Source organism: Scaptodrosophila lebanonensis, unplaced genomic scaffold, assembly GCF_003285725.1.
Source record: "Scaptodrosophila lebanonensis strain 11010-0011.00,11010-0021.00 unplaced genomic scaffold, SlebRS2 tig00000001-arrow-pilon, whole genome shotgun sequence".
Classification (NCBI taxonomy): Eukaryota; Metazoa; Arthropoda; class Insecta; order Diptera; family Drosophilidae; genus Scaptodrosophila; species Scaptodrosophila lebanonensis.
In genome coordinates, this window is record NW_022060529.1 from 312,934 (window position 1) to 327,720 (window position 14,787).

Below are 14,787 nucleotides of genomic sequence, written 5' to 3' on the forward strand. Positions count from 1 at the left end.
TTTAGCCAAAGCATCATCAACAACAGCTGTGGGCTGAGCATGGACGTTGAGTTTACGGAGAATATTATTAAGCCGGCACACAGTTAAAAAAGGCATGAAAGGGAATAAAACTGCAACCTTATTTTACATGTTCTGCACGGTTGCAGATACTATCAAAAGCATTTTTAAAAGATTAATAATATGACAAGCAACCGGATTTTTACTGTCCTATAAACAATTGGATCTATGTTCCTATAGTCTGTGCCCGATCGTTGCAGCGCAGAGTCCGAAAGCATTTACCCGAATTCAAATGGAACAAAGATGGAAATGTTTTCGAGACACCTTTCTTATCCACAAATGACCAATATGAAATGGGAAAACGGCTCAAAACTTTAAATACTAAGGAATGCAAAAGGCTCATAACTATTCACTTGAAGTTTCTGCATGTTGGCAGCAATTAAAAAATTAATAAAAGATTACATGACGTGAATAAAAACTCTAATAACCTGGAACTGTAATCATTACGAGTACGTATAAAGAAAATTTCAAAATAATGAATTTTTATAATTTAATTTTTTTCTCACAATATAATGATTATTTTTATTAACTTTACAACTCAACAAATAATAATTATTTATAAAAATATGAAATTATGCTTTAGTTATTCATTTAATTTAAAAATTATGAAAAAATAAAGAAAATATATTTTTGTTAACATTTAAAATTTATTACTATTCATCACTTAATTATTTACAATAGAGCATGCGCCTGCCGCGCGTCGTTGTAAATCCATAGTTATTGATCAACTGGACTAATATATAGCCATTGATAATAAAAAATACAGCACTTTGCAGTCCGATCCAATAATATGTGTGCAAGGTTTCGAATTCTAGGAGATAGGCAGGCATCAGCCACATGCCTTGGCCGCCTAACCACAGAGTCATCAAGAAGGTACAACGCTGCAAAGACAGCGTTCCCAAATTGTGCAAACACAACGGAAGCACAGCCAAATACCAGATGAAGTACTGGGAAGTGACTACAGAGTTGTAGGTCACAATGACAAACGCCAGGGTAAAAACACAAAAAGGCAACGTTTGTCTAAATTGGCCAAAGCTTAGACTTAGGTAGAAGATGAGCAGGAATTGAGGCGCCAATATGAAAAACTTCACAATTGCAGTGGACTCCTCCACATTCGTAGCGCTACTTAAGTATTGTTGCAGAAAATGCAGCGAAAAGTTGTGGCGCACATCCTTGCGCACAAAGTGATACAGATAGGCCTCGAAGATGTATTGCCAGCCATACATCCAATAAAATGTCCATGTGAGAGCAATCAAGCTTAATAGAGTCCCTAGCACCAAACAGAATTGTTGTTTATTGGGGACCAATACTTGCCCAAGTAGATCCCGAATGTTACCTACTAGACTGGTGGATAACGCTAAATAGTAGGCTAGACTGAATAGCAGCGGATATAGACGCAGATGGATGGCAACTCCGTGTGCCAAGCCAGCTCCAAAAACAAGCCATTTGCTTTTTGTAGGCGTGTGCTCTGCTTTTTTGAGCAAATATACGCTTAATATAACGAAGAAACTGGAGAAACTGTCGCCACTGCCACGAGTTGATATGACAGCCGTAAGCGGGTTGTACAGCCAGAAAATTGCCGAGGCGCAAGCAATTTTCTCTGGGCTAAGTTTTGCATCAAGTGAATCACAGAACCCCAGTTGTTTTTGTGACTTGCCAAAACTGCTAAACAAGCGGTCTATTGATTTCCGACCCTGCATCTCCAACTCTAAGCGGACCAGCTCATAGATTAGAACAGCTAACAATAAGTCGAATGTGGCGAAAATGACTTTTCCACAAGCAGGATGTAGCATTAGATTTGGTATTTGCAGATAGGCCAGCATCGGACTGTAGCGATAGGTGTGCCGTGCAAATGGTGTGCCTCCACCAAGCACCAGACGCGCGCCATCGGTAACTACTTGGTAATCAATGTCAGTATAACGCACAGCCGAATGGGCATCATGAATTTGACCATAGCATATGAGCGACAGCCGGAGAAGGGCAGATATTATAAGATGAGATCGAAAACTGACCTTCAACAGGTGGTTATATGCGACTTTTAGTGCGTAACAACCTCCATTGCCAGGTTCCGATAAATATATTGGGGCTTTTGTTGCTTTAGTTGCTGTCATATTGCGACGTTTCCTCACAGGCCTCCTTGCTTTATAATTTAGTTTTCAATTCAACGGCTGCTTTGCGTATGCAGCCCATAAACTCCTTGAACTCAGTGTCGCAAATGTGATGCTGTATGTTGAGATCTCGTGACACGCATGAAGCATATGCTGCTGCCTTATCCGCACACTTTGTGAGCAATATGGGATAGTTTCGCAGTCGTTGATTGGCTTTGCGCACAGATTCCATACCTTATCGTTTATGGGGAGCCACACGTTCTCCTTTCGGCGGCAGCGGTAAAGGATCAGCAATGAACGCGTCAAACAATGGCTTGGAAAAAAAAATTAGCATCGACGTGGTCAAGATGGCAATTTGAAAGAGACGAGGATTCCGCTGTATCCAACTGCGCTTGGGAAGAATGGCAGTTCGTCTACGCTGGCCTGCCTGTTGCTGCTGTTCTTGTTGTCGCTGCCTTTGTATTAATAATTGCTGAATTTCTTTTGGTGGCTTATATGGTGGCACAGAATTGGGCATTATACATAAATTATTAAGTCAAAACCTTGATACCTAGGATGACTTTTCTTCAGCTTTCGGCGATTGCTTATCGGACTTATTGCCGGTTATGTAGTTTTTATGCAGGTCTATGCCGCTGCAACAGATCGATTGCTTATGCCACTTCAAACAGCACTGACGCATTTGCTCCAGCACCTCGACGCATTTGTGCTCCTGATAGTTATTTTCTGCAATTTAATCATTTTGATTGGCAAATAACATTATATAATATCGTGCTTATGCCGGGTAATAATTCTCCTATATTCACCTTTCAAGCAAGCTTGTATACGACAGGCGTTAGCTTTGCATGGGTCCTTACGAGTAGAGGACATGTATGTCAACAAAAACTTGTGATTTTTATTTCAAGATAAATTAATGTAAAAACCAAAATGTTCAAAACTATTCGAGCAAATTTTGTTCTATGCTTATCGTGTCGCTTTTCTTCTTCCTAGTTACGCCGCATTTGACAATCACATGGTCACGACGACACCCTCGAATATTGCTGTCAAATGCATTATATCCGTGTGAATACCTGTCATAAGTTCTTGTGTAAAAAACAACAAGAGAGTACGTTTTGATATCAACTTAATCCTACTTTGCAGTCGCTTTTCATCATCCGAGCCGAGAGGTCGTAATTTGGAAAAAAAAGACTGCTTACCCCATTCAACCGTCACTTTTGACATCTCTTTTTTTTTTTTTTTTTTTTCTTTCTTTCTTTCTCCTTCCAATTTTGAATTTTCCATCCCGAAGTCAAAAATTGAAAATCACGGAATCAAGAAACAAGTTAAAAAGAAAAATGGCAACCAAGCGCCCCCCTCCCGGGGGCGTCAGCAAATACAAAATCACTACCAAACCACTAGGCTTATCCAAACAGGCAAATTATCCTTCTATCAACGAACTTAAGAAGTCAATTAAAAGTATCGAACCGACCAAACAATTAAGCATGGAGGTAATTGAGGAAAATAGTCAAGAAAATGAATCAATGAATCAAGAAAAATCTCAAAATCCTATTGTCAGGTATGAATATGACTCAGCACATAAAGGTGCTTTCATAGTCTATGTTGACAAACGTCAAACGGGCACGGAAAGGGCACCGATAAATGCTATCAGCTTATCGGCAGTTATACATAAACTTAATCTTAATGGAATTGTCGATATCAGTAAAATAGGATTTGGCAGATGCAAAATCACGTGTAGCTCTGCAGAAGGTGCAAACGCCCTTCAAAAAGACGTTCGCTTAAGAGCAGAAGGCTATGATCCAAAAATTTTCAAACATTTTATCTGTAAAGCAGGGTTAATTTTTGGAGTCCCTACTAATTTCAATGATGTCGACCTAAAAGAATTTATCTCTTCGCCCATCCAAATTATTGAAATTTTCAGAATAATGAGAAAAGACAAAGACAACAAAGAACTTCTCGTCCCCACAAACAGAGTGAAACTCTTCTTTCTAGGAAATCAAATTCCGAATGAAATAAGTTTTATGTACACCAAAGTCAAAGTACACCCCTTCATTCCTTTCTCACAATGCTACCGCTGCTTCAGATTTGGCCACTTTGCACAGCACTGCAAATGCAGCCAAGCAAAGTGTATTAAGTGTGGAGAAAGCCACGGCAAGGACATTGTATGTACTGACACAAGATGCTGCAACTGCAAGGGGGAACACACTGCAATCCATACCAGCTGCCCAGCCAGAAAGAAGGCATTTGCCATCCAAAAATGTATGGCACTAGAAAATCTATCAAGACAAGAAGTGCGTGCTAAATATCCATCCCTTTTTCATAAAGAAGCTCCCGACCACCTAAATGAACAGGCCTTTCCCAAACCTATATGGTCCAACTCAATTGTAACTAATACTTATGACAGCAACAAAGAGGCTGCCAGAGAAATCCACTCCCTCACTTCCTTCGCCAATACTGTAAAAAACAATAAAAACAAAATTAGGGAAAACGAAAAAGCTCTTGCCACCATGAATGAATGGAGGCAAACTATCACAGAAAATACTTTTCAACTGCAAGAAAACGCTTTCATCCCCATAAAATATCCCGAACAAATTGCCGAGAAAGAACTAACACAGGTGTTACTTCAACTTTCGGCATTCATCGGCAAACAAAATAACAATTTCGAAGAGGCCGACACCAAAACCTTTCTGTTAAAATTAAGAGATCAACTCAATTACGCTAACGCAAAAATAGATGCAGCCAAAATAAACGACCAAATACTTCCATTCTCAACCACAAATACACCATGAAAATCTTACAATTAAATATTCAATGTTTAATAAGTAAAAACAATAAAAATATTCTGGAAATGTATCTCGTTAACAACAACATTGACATAGCGATCTTATCAGAAATTTGGATTAAAGATAATTCATCCAGCAGTTTGGCCGATTTTAACTTTTTCTGTAAGACACGAGATGATGGATACGGAGGAGTTGGTATATACATTAAAAAACATATTAAATTTAAACTGCTAAATCTCAAATGTTCAATAGAAGCAATAGGAATTCAAACTTTAAACCTCTCCAACAACATCAACATTTTCAGTGCCTATTCCCCCCCTTCCACTAATCTCATCACCTTCAAAACTGGTATAAAAGAACTATTTGCTATAAGCGCCTCTCTAACACATCCATCAATAATAGGAGGAGACTTTAATGCTAAATCTACCATATGGGGAACTTCATCCACAGACGCCAAAGGTCATACAATAGAAAGAGCCATGATTGACAACAAATTCATATGCTTAAATGACGGATCACCCACCTACTCACATAGCCCAGTACAGTTTTCCTTCCTTGACCTCACTTTCTCCAACGCTGCAAATCTACATATTTCCTGGCAAACCTCCAATAACAAACTAACGAATAGCAATCACTTCCCAATACTCATTGAAATTAATTCTACTCATATCAACGTTCTAACCAAAAAAACTCTATACAATAAATTATCCAAGGACTTTGGACAACTTAACTTCTCCAATCTCAACAAACTACATTCAGATTTAAAAAAAATACAAATTCAAAATACCATCACAATTCCAACTAACAATAGATATACCCCAAAAAAATGGTGGAACCCAGAGGCCGAAAAACTCTTCAGAATCAGAAATGCTTGCAGGAAAAAATTTTATTTAACTAAAAAGTTCACCGACGCCAGACTTCTTATCGAAGCAGAAAAAAACCTGGAGAAACATATAAATATCTGTAAAAAGAAAAATTTCAGCAACTTCCTTCAAGAGCTCTCTGATTCTCCACAGATTATGTGGAATAAACTAAAAAACCTGAAAAGCTACAAACAAATCAAGAAAGTTGGTAACAGCTGGTCCAAAGATGATAACGAATCTTTCCTCAAGCTTTTGAAAAATATTCCAACTATCACAAGCAACACTACACAGTTTAATCCAGCAAATCTCCATCTGAGCGAGACCCCTCCCACTCCCCTGCTTTTTGAAGACTTCCTTTTTTTCCTAAACAATAAAAATCCAGAATCCGCAAAAGGCCTGGATGGGGTGTCCTACAAACTTCTTCAATCTCTAACCTCCGAAAAAAAGAAAGATATATTCAACATTATAAACAAAACATGGCTGAAGGGTGATATTCCAGAGGAATGGAGAAAAATCAAAATAGTACCAATCCCGAAGAAAAGCTTGGACCAATCAAGCGTCAAAAATTATAGACCCATTTGCCTACTCAGCGTTCTCCTAAAGTCACTGGAAGGACTTATAAAGTTCCAAATAGACGAACACATTAACTCATTGAACCTTTTCCCTAAAAGATCCTACGCCTTCCGAAAAAACCACTCAACATCACAATGCATTAACGACCTAATAAACATAACATCAGACCTCAAACAAAAAGGTTACCAAGTGGTGGCTGCATGCGTTGATCTTCAGAAGGCATTTGACTGCGTGGATATCTCCATTCTATCCAATAAATTGCAAAAAATGAACTTCAATCCTCACATTACAGCCTGGATCATAGGGTTCCTTCAAAAAAGAATTTTAATTCTTGGTGACAGCAGCACTACAATCAACAGAGGAGTCAGTCAAGGCAGCTGTCTCAGTCCAACTCTTTTCAACCTCTACACAAAGGACCTGCACAGAATAACAGATTCAAACTGCATTTTATTTCAATTTGCTGACGACTTCTTTCTCCTATGCTTCCACCCGAACTTCATCGTAGCACGAAATCTCTTAGAGGAAAAAATCTCAACCTTTGTACAGGAATGCAAAAAAATTAACCTCTCATTTAACCCAAACAAATCCAACATCATACACTTCAACTCTCGCAGACATCTTTTAAACATCTCACACGCAGGAGAACCTTTAAAAGAAGTTCACCAAATAAAATACTTGGGAAGATTCGTTTCAGCAAACAATTCCCCAATTTCCCACATAACTCAAGTCATCTCAAACTCCAACAAGTCATGCGCCTTTCTAAGGTTGTTGAACGGATGCCAATTTGGGGTGAATCCCAAACGCGGCCTGCTCTTTTACAGAACATTCATAAGATCAAAGTTGGAATACGCTTGCTCATCCTTCAGCAACCTCTCGAAAAAAGCTACAGACAAGATCGCCGTACACACGAACTTTCATCTAAGAAGAGCACTGGGGTTGATTAAATCAACTCCAATCAATATCATCTACCACCTAGCAGCAGAGCTGCCCCCAAAATACAGAATGAAATTCTTAACAGCCAAAGAACTGGTCAAAGTCTTCGCGTACAATTTACCGGCTAGCAAAACTTTACTTCACAATTCATCATGCAATACAAACTATGCAAAAATATACAACGAATTTTCACATATTCTAAACCATATCCAACTCCACGACAACACATATATCTACTGCTTCAAGCTCTGCACGGACACAAACTTCTTTAAAGGATCGGCAACAAACAAACATCAAGCGAATCCGAACATAATCCATCAGCTATTCCAAGAAAAACTAGAAGGCCTCCAAAAAAGGAATTTTGAAGTTTTCTTCACAGACGGTTCAGTAACTAATACTCACTCCAGCGCTGCATTCCTCCACAATAACTCCAAGTTCATCGACAGTTTCTATACCAACAAAATTACATCGTCGCTCACTGCAGAACTGATTGCAATAGACAAAGCCTTAGATCATGCCATATCTCACAATTATTCAAATATAGCCATCCTTACAGACAGCCGCAGCGGCATTCAGGCCCTTCAGAAATCCATTCAACCCAGCTACATTGCCAAAACCATCCTACTGAAAATAAAAGAGAATAATCAAATCCGCTCCGTTGAGATCCACTACATACCTGGTCATAAAGACATTCCCCAAAACTCTTTGGTAGATGCCGCCGCAAAAGTGGCCCCCTTTCATGGATCATTTATAATAATGAGATGGTCAATCAACGACGCTATCAACTCAATCCGCAAACTAATCCAAAACCAATGGGAAACAGAATACTGGAACTTCGCAGCCAACAGAAATAGAGGTTACACCGCACTTTTCCCCAGCCTCGTGAAAATACCTTGGTTTCATCAATATAAAGGCGAGCTCTCAAGCGCAGAATGTAAACAAATAAACAGACTCTTATCAGGCCACTGTTTTGATAAAGCAACACTAGCCAAAATGAAGGTGATAAACTGCAACACATGTGACGCATGTGAAGTGGTGGAAAACGCCTCGCATATAATCTTCAGCTGTATAAAATATACCACTACAAGACAGCAATTCCCAACACTGCTAAAGTACAACAGCATTTATAACTTTTTTGCTAACGAAAATACCAGCTCATACAAATCAATCACACAATTTCTAAACACAATTAAGTCTAATATTTAAATGCTAACATCGCACTAAAAACACAATTGGTGATGGCGTTTTCCTCGTAACCAACGTGGACGGCCAAATAATTCTTTGCATTAAACTGTGCAAAGTAACCTAAATCAAAAAAAAAAAAAAAAAAAATAATCCTACTTTGCCAGGGTTATAGCTAAAATGCCGTCGAAGAAAAAGAAATACAATGCACGCTTTCCTGCGGTAAGTAAATAGGGCACCAGAACCACAGTAGTGCTTCCTTTGTAGCCACAGCGTCGTCGCGCGAGTTGGTTATCAGAATTTATTGTGTTGCTGTTGCCCAACCACACTATAAACAAACGTGTCCGTAATGTTCAACCTTAACATTTCAGACTCGCATTAAGAAAATCATGCAAAGCGACGAAGAAATCGGAAAAGTTGCATCAGCAGTGCCGGTCATTATTTCCCGCACATTGGAGCTGTTTGTGGAATCGTTGCTGACTAAGACACTAAGAATTACGCACTCACGCAACGCCAAAACACTGTCCACCTCCCACATGAAGCAGTGCATCATGTCGGAGCAGCGATTTGACTTCTTAAAAGAGCTTGTAAAAAATATACCAGACATCAGCGTGGCCGAGGAGGCATGCAATTATAATGACGATAGCTCCCCCGAGGAGCAATATCCGGACTCAGACACGCCATATGATCTTAGCCTGCCATCAACGTCAATGCAACGTGCCGTGCCCAACGGCGCCACCACGTTCGCGCGCTCAGTTAGCCTGAACGGAGCTGCAGGCGGATTAAAGCGTCATCACCAACAACCCGCCTCAAGTCCGGCTTCAGTTATTGTCCAAAATGCTGCCGTATTTGCGCAAATGCAACAGGAGCAGCAGCATCAGCAGCAGGTGGGGTACTCTCCCGCCAAACTGGCCCGCTCTGAATCCACGCCAGCCAGAACCAATGTCCATGCCTACCATAGCAGACAAATACGCGACACTGCCATACCTGCACCAATTAGCAGCTACGAGCTTAATAAACCCATTGTAAAAATCGAATATAGCAAGATTCCAACAAAAGGACTGGGCTCGCCTGAGGCGGCCAATTGCAGCAGCGCCGGCGCCGTTGCTGATGCGGCTTTTAACTTTGCCGCTCCAGTTATTAACATTGATCTTACAAACATAGTGGCTGCGGCGGCAGAGACTCCTGCACCAACAACAACTATTTGCTATGGAGCAACGTCGGCTAGTAAGAGCGACGACAATGGTGATGGTAACGACAGCAACAACTCCAGAGGAAAACTTACAGCCACTTTCAATCACATTTCTGGCGGGAGCAGCAACGCTCCGTTCATTCCAAAGGCCACAGTATCAGCGCCAATAAATGAGTCGTTTTTCGAATTAGATGAAGACTATGACAATATTTAAATACATAGATCTTAAAGTTTTGTGAATGCGCTTTTAAATTATTACCACATACATAACTACTTTTAAGTAAGCACACACAAACAATAACGATAACAATTTTTTCCAAATAAAGACCATGCCCATGCCGAATTTTGACAACAGAACATCTGCATTTTATGTTTCCGGTATTTAACCCGCAATAAGAAGAAACGAGTGCAGGATTTAGCATTCTATTTATTTTTCAAGTTACACTGACAGCAAATAAATTGCCATCTGATTTTGACATTTCAAACCGCATATGTATGCATGTATGTTTGTGTGTTAATGTGGGTGAGTCGGTCTGCAAGAAACAAAGATGGTATGATTGGTGTCGTTTTTTCCCTAAATAATAATAAAAATAAAGTGTTTCTTTAATATCTAGTTGAACCTTCCCATTGTATCAACATTTCTTGTCCTGTGCATGACTTCCCTTGCACGTGGAACTGGAAACTTGCCCAATATTCTACTTTTACTAAGTGATGATCAAGATGTTGAGCTACATGGCATGTTCCCACTGCAAAGGACGCGGGAGCTGTTTGCTAGCTCTGGGGCTCAACTGCACAACGTTTACACTCCCACGCCTCTCTGTTGCCCCTCACGTGCCAGCGTTCTGACTGGGCAATATGCTCACAATCATCGGACCCTAAACAATTCGTACAGTGGGGGCTGCTACGGCAGCCACTGGCGCGAGAAAATGGAGCCTCAGGCCTTGCCTGTTCTACTCAAGCAGCAGGGCTATCGCACATTTTATGCCGGAAAGTATTTGAATCATTATAGTGGCGATGAAGTACCGCCTGGCTGGGATGAGTTCTACGGTCTTCATGGGAATTCGCGATACTACAATTATACGTTGCGCGAGAATGAGCGTAATGTTAGCTACATGGACATGTATCTGACGGATCTGTTAAAGGAACGTGCTTTAAGTTTTATAAGAAATGCAACTCAACAAGAAGGACAGCCCTTTTTTGCTATTATAGCTCCACCTGCGGCACATGCACCATATACGCCAGCGCCACGACATGCTGGTTTATTTGCCAATGTGAAAGCACTGCGCACGCCCAGCTTCAATCAGCTCGTGAAGACACCTTTGGGTGAGTTCTTGCGTTAATCACTAAGGTATGACCCCTTTAATGCAATTGTAATTGGCCAAGTAGATAAACACTGGTTGGTTGCGTCTAGCAAGGCGTTGAAACAAAATACGCTCGCTACCATTGATAAATATTTCCAGCAACGTTGGGAAACACTTTTGGCTGTGGACGAAATGGTGGCTGAGCTGGCAGCGTTGCTGGATGTAACAGAAGCCATAAACGATACCTACATTATATATACGTCGGACAATGGGTACCACATGGGTCAGTTTGCGCAACCGTTCGACAAGAGGCAACCATATGAAACAGATATTCGCGTACCTTTGCTTATTCGAGGACCGGGTGTACCAGTACACTGCTCACTACATGTGCCCATCTCTCTTTTGGACTTGGCGCCCACAATATTGGACTGGGCAGGCGGTTTAATACCCGAACAGATGAACGGACGCTCTATAAAACAAGATCTGGAACATTGTCACGATGAAAAGCTGGACGGAGCTTCATATCAACGAACGTTGCTTATTGAGTATTGGGGAGAGGGTAACAGTCATACGTTTAATCCGAAATGTCCTTGGCAACTTAGTGATAATATGGCTGGCTGTACTCTCGATGCTGATTGTCATTGTCAAGACACTAGGAATAATTCGTACGCCTGTGTACGTGATTTTCGTTACCATATGGATCGCATCTACTGCGAGTTCCAGGATAAAGAAGTGAGTCCGGTGATTGCTTTCGTACACAGCTCAATTATAATTTGATACGTTTGCAGAATTTTGTAGAGGCATATGACCTGGCGCAGGATCCTTATCAAATGAATAATTTAGGATTTGACATGTTGCCCATTGAACGTGCTTTATATAGCCTATTGCTGCATAATCTAACAAAGTGCGCGGGTCCTGCTTGCTATACTTAACTTTTTATTCACAAATCTATTGAGTGTTGTTTTTTCTTTAAAATTTAATATTTAATTAGGTACGTCCGTACATCCATAGATTCATTCAAAAGTCAAAACATAATGCTTTGGGCTGTGATTTCTTTGACTTGTGTACATTATGTGCATTAAAACAAAATAATTATCATATGAATATATCACTGTACGACACCAGTCAAATTGTATTTCAGATTCGCCTGCTGGTGCTTGATCATCTTTCATTATCTAAATCAGTTTGTATGAATACTTTAAAGAGTCTTGGAAGTCTGTGGATCATTCATTTGCTACAAATACATAGTCGTATCTATTCAGCTGGTGGGGCACTGTACAAATGCATCTGACGAACGATCCATTTTTAAATTTAGCAAAGCATGAGCATATTATATAAATTGCCAAATGTCATATACTACGCCTAATAAATATTTTCAGGGGCAGATAGACATGTAAATAGTTCCTGTTTTGAACAAAACATAGTAAGTATTGTTTGAAATTAGCAATACATAAAATAATAATACAAAAAAATATATACAAAACAAATGCAAATTGAAGCGTGCCTAAAGACAATAACCAATCAAGGCTGCGAAATGGAAAGTATATGCCATTTCTTCCGCACGAATTATATTTTGGCAAATTGTGAGGATGCCATTAGAAAAAAGGCATTTCTGCTGAATCTCTCACACTACCGGATGACAGACGTGCCCGAAATTATTGAGCAATGCGAATCATTAATGAAATTATTTTTAAACCAAAACAAACTGACCAGAGTAAGTATGCTAATATATTTAGTTAACATATAGTTTTCAATAGTCTTATTAAAATATACATACATATGTATATTGTATTTGGCAGGTACCTGAGAGCATTGCAAATCTCCTGCGCCTCCAGGTGCTTACGTTGGATTATAATCAGCTTGATGAGTTTCCCCAATGCATTTGTCGTTTGGTAAGCCTTCGCTTTCTTAATGTCAGCTGTAACAAGATTGAACGACTACCGCCGGAAATCGGCTATCTGACGTTACTGGAGACATTTTGGTGCAATAATACAGGTCTGCTGGAGCTTCCCGAAGAGATACGCGGCTGCGAGCAGTTACAAACGTTGGGCGTACGTGGAAATAAATTGCAAAAGCTGCCTGATACGCTGGGGAATTTATCCGAGCTGCGCTGGCTAACAGTGGAGAACAATGAGCTAGCAGATGTGCCACTCACCGTGGCGCTTCTGGGCCAATTGGCGCACTTAAATTTTAAGGGTAACCGCTTGAGACGTGTACCACGCATGCTTATGGCAATGCCAAAGTTAAAGTTCGTCTTTCTCAATGAGAATTGTATCGATGAAGTGCCGACGCGAGCACAGTTGGAGGAACTGCGTCACATTCGCATGTTGAATTTGTCTAAAAATCCAATCAGCGTGAGTGCGGATCTGCAAAGACTCGCTCACGTAAGCTCACTTCATGGCGTTAGTTGCTATATTGTAATCAGACATTAAATTTTCAGCATCAAAGTAACATCTATGTGGAAATGGTGCTCATGGACGAGAATTCTGCCGACAGTAGTGATACTATAAATACACAGGAGGAGCAGCAGGCGAATCAGCGGGCCGCTGGGGCTGCCGGCCAAGAACAGGAGCACTCGTCGTCCGATTGGGAAAATAGCGTACGGACTAGCCAACTGGATACCACAGATGAAAGCACGCTGGAGAACAATATTGAGGACCTAAGCGTAATGTTGCCAGAAATGGCGCGCTTCGTTACTACTTTTTAAAATACAAGTATCAATCGAACAAATTTTAAGTATTATAACCATTGGAACTAACGCAAAATTGTTGTCGTTTATAATGTTTATTCAAGAAGCCTAATTATTACCTTTAACAAATTAATGTGCCCTTAGAAATGCCCCCGATGGTTTTGTTTTGTTCACAAGATGATGCAAACATTAAGCGCTCTGCGACTACGGCTTATATGACTTTCTAGCTTGACATTTTCTTCATGAGGTCCTCGTCCTGCATTGACATGGCGGTCAGCTTCTTGCCAATCCTTTCATGAATGTCCAAATATTTGGCCACACAACGGTCGATACACACCATTTCGCCTTTGCCTGGGATATCGAAAAAGAGTCTTATCAAATGACCAGTCACAGGTCGTCAAGCTCTCAACTTACCCAACTCGGACTCCACATAGCGCGGAGGAATGCACTTCTTGTGACAAGCATTTGTCATACGATTATATAAATCAGACATCATTTCTATTTCCATTTCTTGCATCAGCTGTAGTTTGGCCTGATCGGCCGGGCTGATTTGGGGCATCGCCATTTGGTTTATTTACAACTAATTGATAAAATAAAAAATGTTGCTTATTGGTTCGCTTTAACCAAAACGTCTGTCAGTAACAGCCTCGTATTCGCCTTGATTTGCTTTTTTCATGCGATTCCGAACTTGAAGGCTTTCAATACGCCGATTTTCCACAGATCGCTTTGATAGGACGAAAGCGTACACACCACCAACGGTTAAAACAGCCCTTCATTCAAATAAAAACCTATTTCACTTACGATTTATTTCAACAAATACAAATTTCTTACTTACCAACAAGCAGCAATACGACCCGCGTTTCCTAACGACATGCCGATATAGAATGTGTGAGCTACAGATGACAAATTTTTTGACCTGTTCTTTTGTCGCAGATACAAGTCAAATAGTGACAAAATATTAAAAGTAACAATGTTGCTATCAAGAACATTTTATCATTGTAGTGTCTCGGCATTCCATTCGAATACGACTATGTACCCTACTTTTAGATTTGAAGAAATTATCTATTTTACAGGAACAGTTTTGGTTTATTATTAAAATAACTATTTTTTTC

General features: G+C 40.2%; 9 protein-coding genes across 9 annotated transcripts; 3 read left to right on the top strand and 6 right to left on the bottom strand.

Moving 5' to 3' along the window:
• Positions 1–680: 680 nt before the first annotated feature.
• On the bottom strand, positions 681–2,198 carry LOC115623023 (GPI mannosyltransferase 1). Its single transcript, XM_030517204.1, has one exon. It carries the CDS (start codon positions 2,166–2,168, stop codon positions 726–728), a length of 1,443 nt encoding a protein of 480 aa, XP_030373064.1. The 5' UTR covers positions 2,169–2,198; the 3' UTR covers positions 681–725.
• Positions 2,178–2,424, bottom strand: LOC115623053. Its single transcript, XM_030517235.1, has one exon. The coding sequence runs from the start codon at positions 2,395–2,397 to the stop codon at positions 2,200–2,202; it is 198 nt and encodes a 65-aa protein (XP_030373095.1). The 5' UTR covers positions 2,398–2,424; the 3' UTR covers positions 2,178–2,199.
• On the bottom strand, positions 2,373–2,721 carry LOC115623032. The gene has a single exon (XM_030517212.1). The coding sequence runs from the start codon at positions 2,680–2,682 to the stop codon at positions 2,401–2,403; it is 282 nt and encodes a 93-aa protein (XP_030373072.1). The 5' UTR covers positions 2,683–2,721; the 3' UTR covers positions 2,373–2,400.
• Positions 2,683–3,123, bottom strand: LOC115623043 (cx9C motif-containing protein 4). Its single transcript, XM_030517223.1, has 2 exons — positions 2,969–3,123; positions 2,683–2,888 (listed from the first exon to the last, which is right to left on the bottom strand). Exons 1-2 carry the CDS (start codon positions 3,030–3,032, stop codon positions 2,716–2,718), a joined length of 237 nt encoding a protein of 78 aa, XP_030373083.1. The 5' UTR covers positions 3,033–3,123; the 3' UTR covers positions 2,683–2,715.
• Positions 3,124–8,180: 5,057 nt separating this feature from the next.
• LOC115633625 lies at positions 8,181–9,919 on the top strand. The gene is made up of 2 exons (XM_030531057.1): positions 8,181–8,715; positions 8,865–9,919. The coding sequence occupies exons 1-2, from the start codon at positions 8,674–8,676 to the stop codon at positions 9,897–9,899; spliced, it is 1,077 nt and encodes a 358-aa protein (XP_030386917.1). The 5' UTR covers positions 8,181–8,673; the 3' UTR covers positions 9,900–9,919.
• Positions 9,920–10,193: 274 nt separating this feature from the next.
• Positions 10,194–12,370, top strand: LOC115633762 (N-acetylglucosamine-6-sulfatase-like). The gene is made up of 4 exons (XM_030531237.1): positions 10,194–10,236; positions 10,300–11,008; positions 11,072–11,718; positions 11,775–12,370. The coding sequence occupies exons 1-4, from the start codon at positions 10,234–10,236 to the stop codon at positions 11,916–11,918; spliced, it is 1,503 nt and encodes a 500-aa protein (XP_030387097.1). The 5' UTR covers positions 10,194–10,233; the 3' UTR covers positions 11,919–12,370.
• Positions 12,242–13,822, top strand: LOC115633764 (leucine-rich repeat-containing protein 1). Its single transcript, XM_030531238.1, has 4 exons — positions 12,242–12,409; positions 12,486–12,700; positions 12,786–13,370; positions 13,427–13,822. Exons 2-4 carry the CDS (start codon positions 12,521–12,523, stop codon positions 13,691–13,693), a joined length of 1,032 nt encoding a protein of 343 aa, XP_030387098.1. The 5' UTR covers positions 12,242–12,409; positions 12,486–12,520; the 3' UTR covers positions 13,694–13,822.
• On the bottom strand, positions 13,755–14,275 carry LOC115633765 (mitochondrial import inner membrane translocase subunit Tim10). Its single transcript, XM_030531239.1, has 2 exons — positions 14,090–14,275; positions 13,755–14,026 (listed from the first exon to the last, which is right to left on the bottom strand). The coding sequence occupies exons 1-2, from the start codon at positions 14,238–14,240 to the stop codon at positions 13,899–13,901; spliced, it is 279 nt and encodes a 92-aa protein (XP_030387099.1). The 5' UTR covers positions 14,241–14,275; the 3' UTR covers positions 13,755–13,898.
• Positions 14,263–14,649, bottom strand: LOC115633766. The gene is made up of 2 exons (XM_030531240.1): positions 14,511–14,649; positions 14,263–14,445 (listed from the first exon to the last, which is right to left on the bottom strand). Exons 1-2 carry the CDS (start codon positions 14,546–14,548, stop codon positions 14,295–14,297), a joined length of 189 nt encoding a protein of 62 aa, XP_030387100.1. The 5' UTR covers positions 14,549–14,649; the 3' UTR covers positions 14,263–14,294.
• Positions 14,650–14,787: the final 138 nt, after the last annotated feature.

What these genes read in the sequence shown, in the direction of transcription:
- LOC115623023 (XM_030517204.1), bottom strand. Translation starts at nt 2,168, where the DNA reads ATGACAGCAACTAAAGCAACAAAAGCCCCAATATATTTATCGGAACCT.
- LOC115623053 (XM_030517235.1), bottom strand. Translation starts at nt 2,397, where the DNA reads ATGGAATCTGTGCGCAAAGCCAATCAACGACTGCGAAACTATCCCATA.
- LOC115623032 (XM_030517212.1), bottom strand. Translation starts at nt 2,682, where the DNA reads ATGCCCAATTCTGTGCCACCATATAAGCCACCAAAAGAAATTCAGCAA.
- LOC115623043 (XM_030517223.1), bottom strand. Translation starts at nt 3,032, where the DNA reads ATGTCCTCTACTCGTAAGGACCCATGCAAAGCTAACGCCTGTCGTATA. An exon ending in TATACAAGCTTGCTTGAAAG is followed by an intron (nt 2,889 to 2,968) that starts GTGAATATAGGA and finishes ATTAAATTGCAG; the next exon opens with AAAATAACTATCAGGAGCAC.
- LOC115633625 (XM_030531057.1), top strand. Translation starts at nt 8,674, where the DNA reads ATGCCGTCGAAGAAAAAGAAATACAATGCACGCTTTCCTGCG. An exon ending in ACAATGCACGCTTTCCTGCG is followed by an intron (nt 8,716 to 8,864) that starts GTAAGTAAATAG and finishes TTAACATTTCAG; the next exon opens with ACTCGCATTAAGAAAATCAT.
- LOC115633762 (XM_030531237.1), top strand. An exon ending in GCTCGTGAAGACACCTTTGG is followed by an intron (nt 11,009 to 11,071) that starts GTGAGTTCTTGC and finishes TTGGCCAAGTAG; the next exon opens with ATAAACACTGGTTGGTTGCG. An exon ending in GCGAGTTCCAGGATAAAGAA is followed by an intron (nt 11,719 to 11,774) that starts GTGAGTCCGGTG and finishes ATACGTTTGCAG; the next exon opens with AATTTTGTAGAGGCATATGA.
- LOC115633764 (XM_030531238.1), top strand. Translation starts at nt 12,521, where the DNA reads ATGGAAAGTATATGCCATTTCTTCCGCACGAATTATATTTTGGCAAAT. An exon ending in ACCAAAACAAACTGACCAGA is followed by an intron (nt 12,701 to 12,785) that starts GTAAGTATGCTA and finishes TGTATTTGGCAG; the next exon opens with GTACCTGAGAGCATTGCAAA. An exon ending in ATCTGCAAAGACTCGCTCAC is followed by an intron (nt 13,371 to 13,426) that starts GTAAGCTCACTT and finishes TTAAATTTTCAG; the next exon opens with CATCAAAGTAACATCTATGT.
- LOC115633765 (XM_030531239.1), bottom strand. Translation starts at nt 14,240, where the DNA reads ATGGCGATGCCCCAAATCAGCCCGGCCGATCAGGCCAAACTACAGCTG. An exon ending in CTATGTGGAGTCCGAGTTGG is followed by an intron (nt 14,027 to 14,089) that starts GTAAGTTGAGAG and finishes TCGATATCCCAG; the next exon opens with GCAAAGGCGAAATGGTGTGT.
- LOC115633766 (XM_030531240.1), bottom strand. Translation starts at nt 14,548, where the DNA reads ATGTCGTTAGGAAACGCGGGTCGTATTGCTGCTTGTTG. An exon ending in GGTCGTATTGCTGCTTGTTG is followed by an intron (nt 14,446 to 14,510) that starts GTAAGTAAGAAA and finishes ATTTGAATGAAG; the next exon opens with GGCTGTTTTAACCGTTGGTG.